Source organism: Lachnellula hyalina (genome assembly GCF_007821495.1).
Source record: "Lachnellula hyalina strain CBS 185.66 chromosome Unknown contig00138, whole genome shotgun sequence".
Lineage (NCBI taxonomy): Eukaryota > Fungi > Ascomycota > Leotiomycetes > Helotiales > Lachnaceae > Lachnellula > Lachnellula hyalina.
Window position 1 is genome coordinate 2911 of NW_022157252.1, and position 20829 is coordinate 23739.

The following is a 20829-nucleotide window of genomic DNA, read 5'->3' on the forward strand; positions in this document are numbered from 1 at the left end:
GTTGATTAGGACGCCACACTTTCTTTTTCTCTTGGCTTGGTTAATTACTCGAGGAACGTATGAAAAGAGCTGAGTATTACTGAAGCATATTGTGCTTGACCTCAGGCTATGGTATCAATCGACCGTTCCGTATTTTGTCCCCCAATTACAATACAGTATTGTACAATATGTGACAAGAGCAGAGATAATCCCTAGATCATATCATATACACCGTTTGCCGATAGACCATACACCAATTTTGCCCTCCAGATGGACAGAGATATTAATGCAAACACTTATAAATCATCCTCTGAAATCGGCTTCTTCTCCTTGTAAACCCTGCCACCCTTCGTCCTCTTTCCGGCCTTTACAAACTTAGCCTGACTTATATCCTGCTCAATGCCCTCGAAGCCCTCTTTGCCCATAATAACATTAAACTTATTGGTCTTAACCTTCTTCCCACCCTTGCCTTGCCTCCCATCTCGCACCCCCTTCAACTTTCCCCCTCTGCCGGTTTCCTCGGCCGGCCTACCCATTCGAGGTTGTCTGAGCACTCTCGTCTTTGCGCCCAGTGCCCAAAGATCTCCCCACTTAGACTTTCGCGCGTCACGGTAGGCGGCCCTGCTGAAACTCTTGGGGACAGTCCAGCGTTCGAGCTTGCCAGATGGTGTGCAAAGATCAAGGGTGACGTGACCACGGCGTTTGAGGGGCGAGAGGACGGTGCGGGGAAGAGATTGAGGGTGAAATCTGATCTCACCTGGTTCTCCTGAAAGTTCCGAGTCGGGGAGATCGTATTCTTCGTAGCCTTCAAATGACTGATCTGTAGCTTCGTCGCCTTGCAGAATGGGGATTCTGCCTTTCCTACCGTCGATGCCCCGCCGAACTGCTATATAGCTGTACTTGACATCCTCGTGGTTGCGAATTTTGGCCCCTAGGACGCGTTGTAGGTATGCAGGGCGAATGAAGCGTTGGCCAAAACGGCAAAAATCCTTCCTTCCGCTACTAAGGCCAGGCGTGAGATACATGGGACATTTCGTGTGATTCGTACATGGTGCAATGATCATGCCTTCCTCCTTGTCCACGAATCGCGCGTGCTCTGAAGCGGGTGATTCGATTTCGTTTTCAGTTATTGCATCACCTGGCGACGCAATGTGATGGTCGAGCAACAGCGAACGAGCACCAGCAATTGCTTCAAATCCTCGAGGAATGCCCTTTTCAATGAGAATGAGAACACCGCCTTTGGGATCAAGAAGAGACCACAAGTTCTGAACCATATTCTTGCGCCTGTAGTCTTCTTTCAATTGAAAAAGGGTATGCGGGGCGATTATAACGTCGTATAACTTTCGGCCTTGGGGAGGCACTGCATCATTACCTGCCTTGGAACTAGCCTTGGAAATAGAGGCATGAATATAATCTGGTAGACGTGGTAGGAAAGTGGTATTCTCGAGAAATCGAGAGACTCGCTCTCTTACAGTGCTGGAACCCGTAAGAACAGTGGTCTTTCCCTCAGGGGCAAGATCCCCCTGAGCTAAGCCTTCCTCCCTGAGAACATCCCACTCTGCTTGTACAATCTCTTTCCACGCAACTATACCAGCACCTGCACCGCCTGCATCTAAAACTCTGGGACCTTGCCCACCGCCTCGATAGATCAGATTTCGAAGCCATTGGGCACCGAGTCGCTTTCGTACTTCCACTAGCGTGCTCATCACCGAAGCATATGTTCCTGGCATGACGGCAGCAAGATATGCATCTGCCTCCACTTCGGACATCCTATGTTGAAACGCATCCAGCCCTATCGGCTTCTGTTGTAGATGGGCCTTGGATGCAGGGGTTGACGACGAATACGGCAGACCGAGACCACCAAAAGCCTTCTCCGCCGTTTCTGCAAGATGTTTCGCGTTTACGCGCTCCAAGAGCTCGGAGACGGGTTCGACAAGGTTTGCTTGTGGTAAGGTGAGTGTACTTGGGAATGTTCCCATTCGGCCGGTCATGGTATGAGGATGCGTTCGCACGGTATTGGAATCTCTGTATCCAAAATCCGGCTCGTCTTCCTCCCCCTCCTCCTCGACTTCTTCTTCCGCCTCTTCGTATTCCTCGTCGATTTCTTCTTCCTCTTGAGCCGATTGTGCTAGTGCGGCATCCATATCCTTTTGGAGCCGTGCAATGGCATCGATCTCGCGTTGATTTTGACCTTGGACCTGGATTCCGTCGACTGTATGGGCATCTATCTCAACCTCTTGCTCAATTTCCATGCCTTCATCCATCTCTATTTCCTCCTCCTCGGCCATGCCCAATTCTTGCCCTTCTATTTCTGCAGCTTCTGCCAGGGCTGCAACATTTTCATCCACCATCACAGAGAACCCCAATTCCGGATCGAATTCAACTTCCTCATATTCACCGTCAGGCAACTCCCTCAAAAGCACATTCCGCTGCTGCGACTCGTCAATCTCGTCCTCCTCCTCTGGCAGATATTCCAAATCCTCAGCTTGGGTTTCTCGTAGCGGGGGGCCGTATAATCTTTCGTAGAGAATGTACTCGCTTGCAGACAAATAATCTTTTGGTAGAGTCTCCCCAAATGTTTGTCTTGCTTGTCTGACCACTGACTCCATTTCCGCCACACTCGTCACCTTCGTGTCTGGCTGGGGATCATCAGCCCGTATAGATTCGGTCTTATTTGAGACCTTCCGGATCTGCGAGCTTGCTTTGTGTTGAAGGACTCGTGCACAGGGGCGTAGAGATGTGGTGTATCGCGCTCGTAAGGCATTTCTGTTCGCTGAATTTGTGAAGCCATCCTCGAACAATGAGAGTAGCTGTAGTCGACATGACTGACACGCCCTGGGTACTCTCCGGGCTGTCAGCATTTTGCGTGGGGAGCTGTACAGGTTTGATGGTTTGTAGTCGATAACTTTTGGAAGGGTTCATGAGAGTGGAGCGGATGATTGAGCTGTGGCGAATCATAGAAAGGCAATAGCAAATCCTCTGAAACACACCTCGCTTTTTGCTTCTATAGGATTTCCCTCCACTTCGTAAGATAATCATTATCTATTTTAATTATCGTACTATGGCATTTTACACAGCACTCATAGTACGATAATTAAAATAGATAATGATTATTTTTGATGGGAATCCCCTCGAAATTTCTGCTACCCCTGAATTACGTTCATCATGTCATAGAGACTCGTTCAGCTGCTTGAATCGGCACCGTTGCAGAAACCTAGACAGATCAACCAATACTCGGTATAATAACGGTCGGCTTCACGAATGGTCACGATTCTTGTCTCTCTTTTGCTTCAATCTTGTTCTGTTTTGAGCCATCTGATGCATTATTTTGGTCCTATTCATGATTTGTGGATATGATGCCTTCCTATCAATGCGTACGTCCGATCCTCTCATGAATACCAAAACTCTATCAATGCGTTCTTCAAACCGTGTTCTCTCCCTCGAATACCTATTCTCCAATCTACATGTATTCGTTTCAAGCCTACGCTCCTCCAATTCAAGGTTGCTTTCCTCTTGGCTGACATCGAAAGAATCTGACTGATTCTATTCTCCTTGGGTTTGTTCCGTCTCCGTGTTTGGTTAGACGAACATGAACGGCCACTGTTCCCCTCTCTCACCTACTCTTCCAGGAGGGACCTCCCACAAACCGGCAACACTCGTTCTGTCGTTGCGATGGACCAAAGTTACTTGCTTGCTCCATTCGGTTTGCGCGCTTTGGTTGATCCGACGCATGATGAAGTTCAGTGGCTGGCCCTTAAGCTTGGCTCTTGCTGGACCGTCAGTTTGCGGCCCGTCGTCCCTCAACTCTTTCATAAAACCCCTAACATTCTCAGCCCTCTGTAGGCGATCTTGCTCCTTGTCAGCAGGACTTTCTTCATGATCATCAACCTTTCGTGATGTGTTCTCCGCAGTAACTTCTTCCCTGCCAGATGCCTCATCGAAAACCTCTGTGACATCAATCCTGCACGGCATTTTCCGATCTAACTCATCCAAGATCTGGTCAGTATGTGAGATCAGCCGGTAGGGGTGGGGGTGATGGAGCCTGAAGTTCATTGTATCCGTACTTGCGTCGATCCCTATTTCCTGATAGTTGGCGGATGCTTGGGCGATGTGACCGCGAAATTTCCTGTTCGACAAGCCTTCCCTTCCTTCATGGAGATCTTGTGATGCGGTAGCAATGATAGTGAGAAACTGATCGTGAGAAATAGGCTGCCCGGTCCGGGGGTCGGGAAAGCTCATCTCTACCCTCCGCTTGCCTTTGATGCGCTTCACAATGCGACGAAACGTAGGAATGATTGCATTCTTGGTCCCATCTTCGCTGGGAGATGCTAGGATCACGCCATGAAAGAAACCTTGTTCTGTATCGATATCACCTTCGTGGGCATAGCCGGCTTGCCGAATCATGTTGCCCACTTCGTTGCCTTTCTTTTTCGAGAACGTATTGCGTAATGTCGCGAACACTGATATTGGCCTCGAGGTCGCCATGGTGCTGTTATGTATGAGGATGGATATTATGGTATGTGTAATAATGAAGAGAAATTGGCGTCGAATTGAGTCCTCTTTTCTTTTGGTCGCCTTATTTCCTTCCCAATGTGTTCTATTCCTATAATCGCGTCAAGGCCTTCTTGTATATCGCACCTTCCCCGAAACCTCCTTTAACCTTGCTTCACTCTTTTGAAAGATGAACCCAAGCATTCCAGATTCTTATACTCTTTCACACCATCCTTCAGTACTCTCAATCAGAAAAAGTGCCGCGCCACTTGCTATTCGTATGCATTCAACCTCAATACAATATAGCTCGCACTCCACGCGTACCCCTTCTCGTCTTTCTTCATGAATTATAGCATATTCCCCATTCCTTGAACCATTTCCATATCGACAGGTAGCTCTACACTCTCAAAGTCATCATTGCGAGGAGGCCCCTTTCTGTACTGTATACACATTACTGAGCCTCCGCCCCAATTTTCTTTCGTCGCTATGTGCTCTTGATATATTCGAGCTGACTCGGGCAGTAAATGATCGAATGGCAAGTCGCCTCTTCCTGCTTCTTCCGTCGCAACCTTCCACTCACAAATTTTCAGAGCACTGTCACGAGGGAACATCCCTTCTTGCTCAGGCGCCAATCTCAACAGAGTCAAGGCTTTTTGACGAATTGGCTGGAGTCGACACTTCAGTATGAGGAAAAATAGGGGAGGTATGACACCCATGTCAAATGATAACGGCGGTGGCTTTCCTTGACGATGATCATGGATGAGGCTCTCACATAGAGTTGTAATCCGCTCAAAGTCCATAGTGTGGTCGTCAAAACACATTTCGCCTCCTAACAGCGCCTTGAGTGCTATGGTAATTAAAATGTAATACAGCTCGAGGTACATACAACCCGACTCCAAAGTCTGATCATACGGTTGAAGTGAACCCGCCATCATCGCTCCAGTAGCTTGTTTCCACTGCTCAAGTCTTTGGAGATGAGCTATCCGGATCGAATTTATGGTTGCTTCGTTCATGTTTTCGTACCTCGAATATCTATCCCCATCGCGAAGTGTTCTCATATAACCAAAATTGGCATTGTATTCATTGTCCAAACATATTCGAGCCTCATAGATATTTGAAAAATTATGTGGGATCAATCCAACGGCTTCCAAGGCTCGTGTGGTTGAGGTTGTTAGACCGGCAGAGGTGCTGCCATGCATGGCAGCTTGTATCCTAAGCCTTGTGAAGGAGCGATTCAGGGCTCCATAGATGTCTTCTTTAGCCTCGTCATTCACGGGAGAAGTTTTCCCTGGTATTTGGGGTCCTCGCAAGTCTTGCAAGATCTTAAGGCCGCTGTTCAAGTGTCGGAAACCTGAATCTAGGTTCCTCTGTAGGAACTCAATCCACACAAACATCAGGCACGAGATCAAAGTCACGCGAGGATCCTGATTTGCTGAGGAAAGATAGTCAACTAGACCTTTCACAGCTATGTTGTATTGCTTTAACACATTCTCATCAGACGAGGTAGAAGTCGTCAGCGCCATGCCACGCCTTTCATGCTCCTCGTATATTGCACCCAAAGCAATGAGTGATTGTTGTACTGCGGGGTACACGTGACAGAACTGTAAGACTAGGTTGTCCCAGAGATACGGTTCGAAGTTCCCGGGCATGCTCGAAAGATTTCGAGAGCGAAAGTAGTGGAAGCTCCGGCGCTCAGGCCAGCTTGCTTGGAGATCAAGGGATGGAACATAGGTATTGACTGAAGTCGACTCGACACCTCCGAGTAGCACGCACTCGGTAGCTGAGTTGTTTTTTGATCGCTTTGATTTCTTCGGGTTCGGTTCCTTGGGGGGCGTATATCCATCACATGTTCTCCCCGTCGAAACACATTTCTCACAACAAGGCTTCCTCTCATCGCATTTGACACGACGAATCTCTACCAGTTATTAGAACGCCAGCATTCCACTCACATTAGAGAAGAAAACTTACTGCAGGTGATGCACCCAGCCCGAGATTTCGGACCACTGTTCCGGAATTTTGAAACCATATCCCGGGGAAGATCTGGGGTACTTGGCGCACTTGACATGCTTCCTTCCCTTGGCGGTCTCGGATTGGTGGCAGCCACGAGATGGGACGCCATTACCACTCGAAACTTAGAGGCTCCCGAGAAATGCATATCAATGATATTATTTATTGAGTCAGAAGCTACCACTTCAATAAGATCCACTGCTAAAATCGATTACGAGACAGAGCGGTTGACGGAAATAATTATGGCTGCAATCTAGCTTGTGGAAACCCGAACCAGTGAAAGCAAAGAAGCTAGAAATACGAGCAACATTCTTTAATATACTTATTGCCCATGGAACTCATTGCGGCGAGGCTGAAGTCCCAGCGGTGTACTTCGGGGAGGTTAGGCATCTTTTGCTGTCATCTATTTGCAGCAAATGTTTACCGGCCGTGAGGTGAAAATACCCCTGCAATACGAAGCGCCCAATAGAAACACGCGAACATAGGTATTTACAGTCCATCACGCCACACTGCAACGTCCTTTGTTAAGCCTCAAAGCTACTTATCTGTCGTCACTGTATTAGTTTCTTTTCTGAAGTCGTTCGAGCTAGCTAGTTGAGTTATCCTAATCCGCCAATGATAATGTCTGAGGAATAAGGATTTCCTCTTTTTGATTAGCTCGAAGAGTAATCGGGCGGGTCGTATATGTATAATGGTGCCATCTTATATTATAAGCTTGCAGAAATTGAAGGATTCCTGAGCCGCAGCTATGGCTTTGGGATTTAACCTTTCTAAATCATGCAAGATCGGCAGCATGCGAGCTCAAAGTAAACCTCTTACAAATTATGGTTAAATCACGCGAGAAACGAGTTGTCTTGTTTGGCTTCAGTCGTATTGCAGGGAACTACAGGCTGACAAGTAGTTTTCACTGTAGCTGACGGAGCATGCCCACGTAGAAGCGGCTTGAGATATCTCAATAAGAACGCTTCGCAATATCACATCTACTATAAATAACGAAATGCCTGTACTCTATACACCAGCAACTTCCTCCCATTGTATACTGCTTCCGACCTTTCTTTTCCAAAATGCCTTTATCATCCATAATCGCGTCCCTCGCCGCCGCGGCGTCCGTAGCAGCCCACCCACTTCCATTGAATAGCATTCAGTGGACGGATTGTGCGAAAAATGTTCCAGAATCGGATGGCGCCTTTAATTCCTCGACTGTTGATCTTGTCTCTCTTCCTTCAAATCTTCACTGCGGACAACTCGATGTCCCGATGGATTATTCGAAACCGTTTTGTGAAACAAATAAGATAACGCTTGGGCTTGCGATGGTTCGACCTGCAAATCCTAAGGGTGGTTTATTTTTGTGAGTGAGAACGTATACGTATTCACAGACAGGGTGAGATGCTGATATTACTTTTAGCAATCCTGGAGGAAGTGATGCAGGTGTCATTGTTGCGTGGGAAGTTGCGTTGAATTTGACGAATGCTTTTGACAGCTTGCTTGACTTTGACCTTTTTAGTGAGTTAGCCATCTACTTTGTTAATCATAGTGGACATGAGACACGTAACTGACTCAATATTATATTTATGGATGTAAGGGGAACATATAGTTCGAATCCCTTGAACGTTTCTCTGGATACCTTAGCTGGTATTGGTGGCCCTTAGTAAGCCTTTTCTGCCTACTCTCCTGAAGCTAAAATAATATCTGACATTTGTGTAGCCCAACAAATCAATCGGAATACGATGCTGTAAAGAATGCGTCTGCCGTGGTTATTCAATCTTGGATTGATAATAGCTCCCCACCTGGCATTATCAAACACGTCGGAACGAGGGAGGTAGTGCAGGATTACGAGATGGTTAGACGAGCGCTTGGATACGAGAAGATTAACTTTCTCGGAGCTTCGCAGTAGGTTGAATACCTTTCTGATGGTAAATCAAGGCTTGGGATTGACGAATAGCAGGGGAGGTTTTCGAGCATCTCAATACGCGGTACCATTCCCACACCGGGTTCGCAATTTCGTAATGGACGCTTCTGCTCCTCATGGACGGGTAAGAAATTCTCATGACGGGTATAGAGATATTTTGACCGACTGACGTATATAGTCGATGTATGACCAAACAAAAGACACTATTGCAGGGATGAATCGAGTCATGCTTCGTGCTGATGCATACTGCCAGAATAACGCCTCATGCCCATTCCATTCCGAAGGGATAGGCAGTGTTGTAAAAGTAACTCGCAACCATACACTATCCCAACACACAATGTCATGTTTCTGATTTTGGATACAGGCGGTCAAACAAATTATTGATACAGCAACACAAACCCCATACCCCATTCCTTCCTGCGTTAATAGCACAAAGTGCGCGCCGTATATTACGGATCTTGATATCCGAAGTGGGCTTGAAGGTGCTCTCCTTGGGTCGCCCGACTTTCCGGCTATTTTTGATGCAATAAACAGTACTTTGGCTGGTAATGCAAGCGCATTTATTAGTCCACCGCCGACAGTAGACAGTGTTGTCTCCATGCCTTTGCTTTGTAATGACTATGGTACGCAGGAGCTCTCATATTGTTCGTGCGGAGATGCTAATGTCGGAATGACAGACTACCCGAGGACGTTTGAGTATTTCAAAAAGTCGTTGGACGATGGACTCAAGGTAAACTAATAACCAATACAGCTCTGTGTGCTTTCAAATTCTAACTAAACATAATAGAATGACACATCAGGACTTGGCCTCACCTTAACTTGGGAAATTCAGGTATACCATTTCTTGATCTTTCTCCGAATATTCTGCTAAATAGCCCGTCAGCTTGCCTGTTCTGGATGGACATTCAAAGTACCCAAAGATAAGCGCATACAGAGCAAGCAAACTCTCTTGATGATTGCTGCGGATTTCGATGCAAGGTATTTCCCTAGCATCTCCTAATCAAAGCTACTAACACTCGTGCTAACTTCCACACAGTGCACCAGAGGAGTGGACCATCTTCGACTGGGAAACAGCCCCCAACTCAGTTCTAGCCATTAGACACGGCGAGGACCATGTCTCGTTTCCATGTACATTCTCACCCCCATCCATCTACTCTTAGACCCTTGCTAAAGATAAATAGTGGTGGATCAACCATCTACAAAAATGATGAACGAGTTCCTGAACAATGGTAATCTACCTACTGCACAGAACTCGAGCCAAGTAACGGTATATACGCATGGCATGAAACCCGCACCGATTTCAGATCCGTATCGAGTCCCAACAGGACCCGAGGTTGGCGATGTTGATAGCGGGGCTGTGGTTGAGTTTACTTTTTGAAGATACGGAAACCCGTGGTTCTAGTGTGTAGATTGTGGTTTCGATAGGTTGTGGTAATACAGCTTTGGAGAGCTTTTCAACTGGGGGGAGGAGGATCTAGACGCTAGAAGGCTTGTTTATAGGGGCTGTTAGCTAAGCTTCAGGGGTGTAGTCGCTAAGTTCTTAGCGAGTGGGCCCCTATTTAGGCGATGTTATTAATTTGGAATGTAAATACAAGCAAGGATATTTCTATATCATGCAACGAAGAGGCTTTAATGAATGTACGTAAAGATTGTGTATTATAGAAACAAATCATCACTCTCCTCCAACATTCTCTCCTGGTCCAAGATAACCTCCTACGCAAAAGGATTCCATCCGCTGTCAACCATCGCGAGAGCTCGTTTGGTAGCCTCATCCAAGCTATCATTTGGCAAGCCAATCAAGGAATTGTGTAACCCTTTGCTAGTTTCATAATCGCCATCGCCATTCTGGAAGAAAACGCGAGTGTACATTGCCCTCGCAAACCCCGTTCGATCGCCTTTCTTCATATCCTCGATTCCCTTTTTGTATCTCTCAATACTTGACTCGGAAACAATGTCCCAGTCCTCGTCTGTCGTGCCCTTGACTCGATGAACACTGTCCAGGATATCACGCTGACTAACCCTAAAGCTCGAGACATAAAGCGGCTTGTCCTTCCACTGGGACACAGTTGGAGACTTGTCATTCGCATCTTCCGGTATCTCCTTCAAGCTCAAAAGCCCGGCTAGAGCTCGTCCACAAGCTATCCACATACTGATGTTAACAGCCGTCTTTCCATCGTCGAAGAATGTGACTTTCTTATCTTTGATATCGAAACCGAAATGCGCCGGCCCCAACGCTAAACTCCACTCGTACCAGAAGCCGCAGCACATGGCAACGTAAGAACTAACGCCCAGACTTTTGATATCGTCGCAGATTTTGCTAGCGCCACCATAGAGATATTCCTTTGCAAGCTTCTCGTTTGTAATATCGTACCCGAAGAAGTTGGGCATGATGTAGGGAACACCCGCCTTCGCGGCAGCCTTAACAATATTTATCTGCGTATCAGCAGGTGCCCGAACACCCATGGTTATGACGAGAAATTGCTGTCCCTTCAAAGCGGAAACGAGAGAATTCTCATCGTCGTAGTTGATCTGAGCGATCTTGACACCTTCGGGAACAGTGCTTTTACTGTCGGCGCGTGTCAAAGCCGTGACTGTGTGCTTGCCGGTCTTGATTAGCGCCTCAGCAAAATGTTTGCCAATGTTGCCACCGGCCTGTTACTGCTGTTAACCAGGATTCGGGGGACAGCCTTAAGAAGACTGCGGTGCGTACTTACCCCAACGATGGCAACTTTCTGGATGTGGTTGATAAAGCCTGCAGGCTGATCACTAGCGTATTTATGCGACATGTTGCGGTAAATACGTAAGGGAAAAGCCCAAAATGTTGTGCTTAATTTTGGAGTTCTTAGGATACTTAGGATTATATTCATTAAATGGCTGATGATGGTTCAAGTTTAAAATATCCAAGTTATATATACGTGATTCGCAATGCAACATGGGGTTTGGATGAATGAACAGGACATGCAATATTGAGTTTCGGGGTTGGAGAGATCACGGAGTTTATATTGGTATGTACTGAGGCAAAAGCAAGGTTGCTAAGAAATTGCGCTAGCTACGATTCGTTTTTATATCACTGCTATTGGTCTAACAATTTAGTAAGCAATTCTAAACTCCATGGAGTATGTTCGTAATTCCGGAGTTTGAATTGATTGTAATTGTAATCGATATTGTTTTGCAACAGACAGAGAATACTATGACCATAGTAATCAAACATCCAGCATTTTCAAAAGTGAGTATCCACATCAGTAGCCAAAAGTTCACTATAAATTTCTCAAGTCTTAAATATCACGTGAGGTGCCACGAGTGTACTATACACGTGATGCCGACCCTTAGCGCCATCACAACTTATATATTCGCTTTTTTCTAAGTCTGAAATTAGGACTCTTTTTACTCCATAACTTTTGTTCAGCAGAAGCCAGGATATATCTACTTGATTTGCAATGGTGACACGCATATAATCTGTTCATCGGACTGCAAATATTGGAGTTCATGGAACTCTGTTTATTACCTGCCGTCTTCGCAATTGTACTGTTACTGGTACAGTAAGCATTTTCTGTCAACAAACGAGATTTGGTATTTTTTTGCAAGGCTTGAACTCTATCATTTGTTATTTATAAGGAGGAATATGACAATCCACAATTCCTGACAATTGCTCTTTTTCTATTTGTGCGCCTGTAAGAGCTTGTTGTCTGCCACTAATGAGTCGAAAATAGCGGTGAAACCCCTAGCAACCCCTGGAGTTAGTGGGCTTGCCGCTCTTTTCCAGCGCTAAGTACTACGAACCCTCCCCCACAGCCTCTCCTACAGCACTCTGTAAACCCAGCAGCAGTGTTGCCTCGGCGTTTTTAGCGACGATGTTAAACCAACCTAATTCGTCTAACTACTTCCCCCCCCCCACCCAGTATTTCCATATGTCTGACAGCGCGGCTTATTCCTAGCAATGGGTTTCATGGCGCGGGTTTTAGTCTGACTGGTATACTCATAATTGTCGACATTTCTCAAGCCTAGATAAAACCAATAATCACCAGTCACAGCCATAATGGGTTCGGCAGCGGAAAAGTCACCCCTGGCCCAGCTTTCTGACGAGGAAATCATCGCCGAGTTACAAACTTTCAAGCCTATTGACCCGAATTCCGAAAGAAACATTTGGGCATTTTGGGATCGAGGGATTGCTGCCTGCAAACCTTGGTGCCAGCGGAACATCATCAGTTGGGCCCGAAGACACAGTAGCTGGACAGTTCGTGTGCTAGACACCGAGGAAGGTTCACCGAATCATTACTCCAATTACATCCCCAATACTGTCGAATTCTTCCCCGATGCATTCATCAAACGTACTATGGCGGGCATCCATGTCGGCCCTCATGCTGCCGACTTGATCAGGCTTCCATTATTGTACCTGTATGGGGGTGTCTGGCTCGATGTCGGGTTTACTCTCTTCCGCGGGTTAGACGACCTATGCTGGTACAAGCTCGAGGACGCAGAAAATACGTTAGAGCTTGCAGGATTCAAGATGACAATATCATCCGAGGCGGGCATGTTCTGGAACGGTTTCATTGCTTCGAGGAAGAGCTGTGCTGCAACCAAGCATTGGCATGACACTTTTTTGAAGGTGTGGGAAGGTACAGATAGCACAACGGGTATGAGTGGCCACCCGCTCCTACGCCATCTCCCCCGCTACGAAGTACCCTCCGCTACGGGCAAGCCCCCCGCTTTTCAGTATGCACACTTTGTCGACTACCTGGCACAAATGTTCTGTCTTGAGCGCCTCCGCCACACCCGCGATCCGGTTATAGAGTGGGATGGCCCTGCCGTTTTCTCTCAGAATGTACTTCTCTATGAGTGTGTTAGTGAAGTGTACTGGGCCCAACATCTAACTCATTGGGATGGTCGTAAGCAATTCGACCTTCTCAGTCGTCAACGGGAAGGAGCAGAGCAGGATGATAAGTTTAAGGAAGCTGATGCTTTTGTGAATGGTATCCTCGGCATGTCGTCGACCATGAAATTGTCTCATGGCTTAGTGACAGAGGAAAGAGAGTATCTTGCCCGAATTTGGGATGAGCCTGAAAATGTGGAAGCAGATAGAAAGCCAGGAACGTTTGCAGCCCATATGAGGTGGGCGAGCATACACTTCCAACAAGATCGGGAGTTGAGTCCCGTTGCCTTGACATTGCGGGAGGATGCTTTATTGACGGGTGGACTTTTTGAAGCTGTGGGAAAGCCTCACCCGCACTGGGAAACCGAGTAAGTCAATGTATATATTACATTTCCAATACTGAGTATTCTTATCAATGTGAATACATTAATGCTGTCACTGTAGCTACCAACGAATAATGTGTCCAATTCTAATGTAAATATGTAGAAGATAGAATTGTAAAACTTCGGCGTTCTAAACCCCCTTATAATCCTTGCTGATTTCAATTTGTCGATCCTCTTTTGAACCTTAATATATTTACAGTATAAACACCCCGAGAAATGATCCCGCCTTTAGCTGCTATGCTATGGCAAGCTTAGAGTTGCTACCTTCGAGGCACTATGGACAAATAGTCCGTACCAACGACTCCAGTCAAGTCCTCTCGCTAGATCTATCATGATTTTACCAAAGTTTCTTGCGCCCATAGGATAGGCACAAGTCCAAGCAGTGAAGATAACCCCCATGCTGTATTATGGCCCTTGGGATACTTCAATATCATAGTATAACCGAACATTGTTACACCAACCCGCACAATACTTTCCAGCAGTAGAGTAAGATTAACATGGATGCCTGTCCCAGTAATCACTACGCCTTTCGTGGTCAACGTATCAAGAAGCATACCGAAAACTGTTACGAGAAACATTGTATTCCTCTTACCAAGTCTTACTGGAAGTGTTTTCATGTCGTATTTGGTGTCTTCTTCTATATCTCTTATATCGCATGCTGTCTCGCGGATGAATTGATAGATGGCTGTAACCAAGATGGTCTTTGTACGAAGAGAAGATTCGGTACACTGTCCGCGGTTATGGCAGAAGTAGAACATGCTAGTTTCTGCTGTAACATATGTCATGCAAACGGCTACCGTAAGTGATTTAGCTTCACGAAGCTGAATTATGTAAGTACATATTCGTTTCTAGGATTGGAGGGACATACGATAGTTTTCGGTTTCAAAAGAAGAAACCCGGAAGAATGGGAAAAGAATGGGAGGCAAGGTGTTCCCCAGCCCAAACCAATGAACGCAAATCGATACATTTGTATCGCAGGCTGAAGTCCACAATAAAGCGTGCAGACCAAGGTAATTGTCCACAAGGAGTATACCCAGAGACGCCAAACCCATTTTCGAGGCCGATCGTCCAAAGGGATATCTTTGTATGTATCCAGAGCTGATTGATATAGCGTCAGCATTTATCAAGCACAAAATGATTATCTCCGACCCACAGTCAACAAGAGTGGTAGCAGCAGTTAACATTCCCAGAAGTGCCCCAGGGAACTGGTAAGTTCCAGTGGCAATCTTGCTGGCCCCGATGGTAGGCGACAGATGTCCTAAGGCCATCAGAAAGGGCAAAACCCCAAGGCTGAAGAAGGTGTCTCCACCTGAAAGCTTTGCCATTGTTGTTGTTCGTTGCATATTAATTCATCGACAGCTGATGAGATGAGCTGTACTTGATTCTCGGGAGACTTGAGTTTATTGCTTAGAACAAATAATGCTGCTTGTCAGGCTCGCACGTTACAGATGCAGAATCTTTTTAGTATCCTAGCCTTCCCTCACTACATGCCAACTTCTCGCCGTCAGCAACGAATAGGAAAGCAAAAACAACTGCAGGCATCTTGTCTGGAGTGGACTCTTGCTGATACTAGATACAGCGGCCGGTGGCGCTCTAGAGCGTGTGAGATCGGCATTACTATTACCTTTAATCTCGTGGTTTATTATAGACTACTAGACTACATGCTCACTGCATACTCACCTACGGCCACGCCGGTGTAACAGCATGTGAGATTTCAATATTCACCCCAGGAACAGAATCCTTAGCCAGTAGCTTCGTAAGGACCATATCTCACTTCAAAGGCAACATAGCAGAAGGGTTCTGCGAAGGCCAATAGCTTCCTAGTTTGCTGCGGGTTGTATGTCGGCTCAGTGGTTGTACGTTAATTAGCTTATTCCGTAAAAGTAGTGTGTGTTGTCAAGATGTAGTCAATTTACAAGTTGAGATTTAGGCTCCTTTGGATTTTGATTGATCAATTTGTGTGGTGAAACTGTGCTGTGCCACTCTTAGGGCGATGCGGGGTGAGAAATACTTGCAGTAGCCCCAGATATAGTGATAGTACATCTCACAACCCCGCCAAACCCCGCTGATAACGACAACCCCGCTACTCCAAAAAGTCCTATAGCGGGGGAATCTGCACGTAAGTGGCGCTAATATTAACAACTGTGCTTCCCTTCTTTTCACCTAGTGGTTCGTAAAAAACGGGAAGAAGATGGGAAGGGACGGGAAAGGCTTTCAAGGACAAATGCATATACTCTCAATCGTTGCGTTTGCAAAACGCTGTTGCCTAAAAGCAGGCCCTAGCTCGCAATATGCGTCCAGCGCTCGCTCCAAAGATTTAGATGGACCACACTGACACGTTGAACAAAGTTACTACGGACTACACAAAGATGCTACCAAGAAAGAATTTTGTATATTTCTGGCCCTTACTCACGCACAGCGTATTGAACTCACTCTCACTTCAAAACTTAATTTTAAGTTTGTAATTTGCTCGGACTTTGAGGATTAATGATCGACTGACTTTCTGAGCTATCCGAGTACCAGGTGACACATATCACGGCTATTTTACTAGACTTGCTGACAGTGCTGGAATCCTTCTGCTCCCTGTACGTGTACCCCACCAAGTCATCCTGCTAAAACAGCGATGCCTTCCTCTTCTGGCGTAGTTGCCCCCTCATATCCCAAATAAACATCTCATTTATGGAATATTTGAGTTAGTATGCTTTGGGCTATCAGACCCTGTCGCACCGATCAGCATAGTAAACAATTTACTTTCGATGTCTTCGCTCTTTTCCTTCAATAATACAAAACTTGACCTGAATATCATCTTGGACCGTATTATCTTTTGGAAGGCTAAAAATGGATTTTTACACCTCGCTGCCATGGCAAACACTTGTTCCTAAAGCCGTAGCTTATGTTACAGTGGGAACGTTGCTTGCCTGGTTTGTATACCTCATTGGACCGGCATTGCGCGCCTCACAGTCGAGTAAATATGAAGGGTTCGAATGGGTGAAAGGAGAGCGTGGGCTCTCTAACTTCTTCTCGGTTGCGTATGAGGTTATTTTCAAAGCGGAGGGTTTATTTAAAACAGCATACGAGAAAGTGAGCAGGTCGATTCTCTGTTTTATATTGACATTCGCTGACATGGTAGTTCCGCAATACGGTTGACAGACCGTTCCTGATTCCGTTCCCCCATTCGAATACTGGATTCATGCTTTTGATGCCCGTGGAACTTATTGGCGAATATGCTCGACAGCCAGAATCTGCAGTGTCATTTAACAAATATGTTCGTGAAGTGATGCTCGCCAAATACAGCTTGTTTGGACAAAATGTCTTGGACAACAACATTCAAAAACCGATTGTTTACCGGGAGCTTTTCCAAAAACTCGGTGATAAGATGGGGATGATGAATGAGGAGATGGTTGGGGCATTAGACAAGTTTCTTGCTTCACAGCTCAACGGAAAAAGCGAGATGCAAATCAATATGTGGGACACGGCAACGAAGTTCCTGTCACGCACAAGCAATAGAATTATCGTTGGTTACCCTCTATGCCGCAACCAGGAATATTTAGATGCAACAGTTCATTATGCTGTCAACATGTTTTCAATCGCTCTATACATGAGGTTCATCCCGCCGTTTCTTCGACCGTATGTATTAGAATATATCCTCTAGAGAAGCTGATACTAACCCCTTGCAGTTTGATCGCACCTTTGGTCCAACGACCCCTCAAACGAGACAGAGATATAGTGCTCAAACATGCCACTCCAATCATCGAAGAACGCAAGAAGATTATCGAAGAAGCAGAAGAGAAGAACGTGGAACCCAATCTTCCAGTATGATGCTTGAACATCTTATTTCAAATTTTCATAAAATTTATCGGAACTAACAATTCTTTGCAGAATGATCTCCTTAGTTCTGCGATGAAAGCTGCACGAAAGGACCCTAACGCACGCCTGGAGTATACAACGATAATGCTAGTGAATAGGGTTCTCGCCTTCAACTTCTTGCAGTCTTATTCCAACACACTTACACTCACCAATCAAGTATACGATCTTATCTCTCTACCAAAGGGCACGTTCGAGGAGACTATTGCCGCTATGCGCAAAGAAATCAGCAAAGCGCTGGAAACAAAGGAGGGCTGGACTCATGAGTTTGTGAACAACTTACCCGTCATGGATTCATTTCTACGCGAGAGTCTACGTGACAACCCGATCGGTGAGGTTGGACTTGAGCGAACAATTATCAAAAAAGATGGTTTCACTTTCTCAAACGGTCTCCACGTGCCTTATGGCACGACTCTCGCATCGCCACTGAAGGCTATTCAGCACGACGCCAAAAACTATCCCGGCGGCTTCAATCCAAAGCGATCTCTCGAAGATCCGAACCACCCAAAGTCAACAGATATTGGCCCGGACTTTTTGAACTTCGGATTGGGTAGGCCCGCATGTCCAGGACGATGGTTTGCTGCCAATCTCCAGAAGTTAGCCCTGTCGCATCTCGTCATGGACTATGATTTCGAGCGTGTCGATGTTAGACCTGCAGGAGTACGAAAAGTTACGCTGGTTGAACCTTGCGGTAGGTCCCTGATTACGCTCAGGAAACGAGAAATACAAGCATGAAAAGTATTGTCGAGGGCTAGTATGTTGTCGGGCTCAATAGATGCACCTGCTTTTCAGCAGGGTTTCCTTTCAATAGGTGATGCTTTTATTCGGCGTAGATAAATATTACGGAGTATTTGTTAGCCTATTCTATTGAGCCCTTGCGCTCGAAGTGATGCGCCCGAAGTGTTGAACGCGCCCATATATGTGTCGCCTAGGCACCTGATCAAGTCTTCTTCAATACCACCAGCGGATGCCGCCGTGATAGACTATACATACCATCATGCATACAGTGAGGGTCGTTTGTGGGCCACGTGATCGAAGGCACCAACTGTTGGCACCTCGGATTAGCTTAGTCATGCTTGAGGTTATCTCATCGCAGCACTCGTAGATCTTAATAAAATCAAGTCTTCACCTTGAATCGAAATAACCCTGCCCTCAATACTAGGGGGCATATTTGATTGCCGATTTCTGATTTCCTGCTGTGGCAGGTACTCCGAAAATCTTTTGGATCCAGTCACTTCGCAGTTCGACATCTCACAACTACCAGATCTATGGACATCATGCCATCAGAAAGCAAAAGCAGCAACGCCCGTGAAGTTCCATTTGCAGAAGCTTAAAAAAGCTGCTGCGACCCTAGCAGAGTGCTTTGTGGATGACGTAGTAGCGCGCTACTACCTCCAGATATCTGGATGCACTTCTCCGCTAAACTCAAGGGAGGAAAAGCTAAATCTTCGAATATACGAATGTCTCACTGCTGCCCACTGCTGCGACGGGCTTGTCATTTCTGCAGGCTCATGTCATGATTCTGTTGGCCTCTGGTTGCTACCTGATAGCGACTGGAACTGGAAAACATACTGGAGAAGTGGAATATGGCTGCTCTGGCTACGACTTGGTGGGGAAGGCAGGAAGCGCTTCTTCGGCTCATGGGATACATTAGAGGAGGGTATGACTAGTATTATGGGAGCAAGATCTTCTATCACTTGGGTATTGGCCGATTTGGGCACAAGAAAGTGTTCTCGGGGCCAAGGGTATGCCACAAAAGTAATGGAACATGGACTTGCATTAGTAGGTATATGTTCTCGTATCCGTCAGATCCTAATAGTTTCTCTTGTACTGCTATGAGTCGGATCTATCTATCTTCATGCACTGTTCGCTGTATACAGATCTAACGTCTGCGTAGGCCGATGCTCAATCTCAACCTATGTACGTGGAATGCTGCGATTACAACGTATCGTTTTATGAAAAGTTCGGCTTCCGAAAGAGGAGCACACTATCATTAAATCGTGCTCAACAACCCATTATATTACAGACAATGGTTAGAGAACCAGGAGGGATTTGATTGTGATCAAGTATCTAGAATTCCGTATTGATCCCAAACAACCTTGGAGACTCAGGACGACAGACGTGCTCCAGAAACTCCTCTTCAATCCCGGACTTACGAATCATCCTCTCCCCGTGAGGCAACTGGGAGTGGGAAGGCAAGTTCTTTCATACACGTAGAGGACGACCCTACTACTCTTCTCAGCCGGTCAATAACTTCCACCATAATGTGGTCTGTCCCATCTTGCCTCTTTCTTCTTCTCCTCAGGCTCACTCCGATCATCAAAATACTGCACTCTCTTCTCCTCAGTGAGAACACATAGATCGAAGTCCTCTCTAAAATCAATCGAAGTCGCATTAACTGAAACATACGGTCTCGCATCATTCTCTCCATCCCACTTCGCACGCCAAACTTCTCTCTCCCCTTCTTGGTTATCAGATAGCTCTGTGAAATCCACGACATCGGTCTCACCCACGCCGCCAAACGTAAAGCATCGCACTCCACATTTTGGACAGAAGTAGAAATTCCGTTTCTTGTCGTTACATTGGTAGGTACTCAATTCATGATCTGGATCAAGTGGTGAAAGGAGCATGAAATCGTCTCGAGGATTGGCAGGATGGACGTGGAACATGTTCATTTTGTAACACGTGGTGCAGTTACAGCGGTAGACTTCTTGTTGGACTGGTTGTGGTGGATGAGACGACGAGAATGGATGTGGAAGGGTGAGGAAGACGATGTACTGCGTCAATCCGCAGTGACAGGACCCGCGGCATGCTTGTCGCTTTGGCGCTGTCTCTGCCATCTTGTGAAATGAGAGGTCTTGGAGTGAAGTCTTGAACTGAAGCGACGAATTGGTCAACCATGGAACCTCAGAGTGCAGGTATAATAACTACCTAAGAGGGAACTTTGCTCTTCAAAATTGTATGTGGACTGGACATCAGGTAGGCGTTGACAAGAGACAAAGCAGAAATACAGACAGTCTGATTCAATGTGTCCCCGGAAGTGGGGTCCCGGAAGTAGTCATGAACCTAGAGCCAATGACTAAGCGACAAGGCGTTCTTGTCGCAGCGCAACCACCAAAGAACCTAGATATGCAATAATAACACAACCCAGATCAAGTCTCACTAGCTAGTAGAGAGTGATCACACCTATGATACCTACAGTCGAGATACCCCCGGGCACTTCACTCTTTCCTGCACTTCCCAATGGCCTTCAAAATAGAGTCTAGGAGATCGTTGTCGGCGCGCCACTTCCACGCCGCGTTCAGGGGATTTCATCCTGGTACTAG

At 46.3% G+C, this 20829-nt stretch overlaps 5 protein-coding genes across 5 annotated transcripts; 1 reads left to right on the plus strand and 4 right to left on the minus strand.

The window, feature by feature from the left end:
- Positions 1 to 275: 275 nt before the first annotated feature.
- Positions 276 to 2840, minus strand: RSM22 (putative S-adenosyl-L-methionine-dependent RNA methyltransferase, mitochondrial; the record flags this gene model as incomplete). The annotated part of the gene is made up of 1 exon (XM_031151777.1): positions 276 to 2840. One exon carries the CDS (start codon positions 2838 to 2840, stop codon positions 276 to 278), a length of 2565 nt encoding a protein of 854 aa, XP_031003053.1.
- Positions 2841 to 4817: 1977 nt separating this feature from the next.
- Positions 4818 to 6535, minus strand: LHYA1_G006845 (putative transcriptional regulatory protein; the record flags this gene model as incomplete). The annotated part of the gene is made up of 2 exons (XM_031151778.1): positions 4818 to 6385; positions 6439 to 6535. The coding sequence occupies 2 exons, from the start codon at positions 6533 to 6535 to the stop codon at positions 4818 to 4820; spliced, it is 1665 nt and encodes a 554-aa protein (XP_031003054.1).
- A 3564-nt stretch (positions 6536 to 10099) lies between these two features.
- qorB_1 (Quinone oxidoreductase) lies at positions 10100 to 11172 on the minus strand (the record flags this gene model as incomplete). The annotated part of the gene is made up of 2 exons (XM_031151779.1): positions 10100 to 11038; positions 11101 to 11172. The coding sequence occupies 2 exons, from the start codon at positions 11170 to 11172 to the stop codon at positions 10100 to 10102; spliced, it is 1011 nt and encodes a 336-aa protein (XP_031003051.1).
- A 1250-nt stretch (positions 11173 to 12422) lies between these two features.
- Positions 12423 to 13628, plus strand: FCK3_1 (putative glycosyl transferase; the record flags this gene model as incomplete). The annotated part of the gene is made up of 1 exon (XM_031151780.1): positions 12423 to 13628. One exon carries the CDS (start codon positions 12423 to 12425, stop codon positions 13626 to 13628), a length of 1206 nt encoding a protein of 401 aa, XP_031003052.1.
- A 6121-nt stretch (positions 13629 to 19749) lies between these two features.
- Positions 19750 to 20343, minus strand: LHYA1_G006848 (uncharacterized protein; the record flags this gene model as incomplete). Its single annotated transcript, XM_031151781.1, has 1 exon — positions 19750 to 20343. One exon carries the CDS (start codon positions 20341 to 20343, stop codon positions 19750 to 19752), a length of 594 nt encoding a protein of 197 aa, XP_031003055.1.
- Between the last annotated feature and the right edge of the window lie 486 nt (positions 20344 to 20829).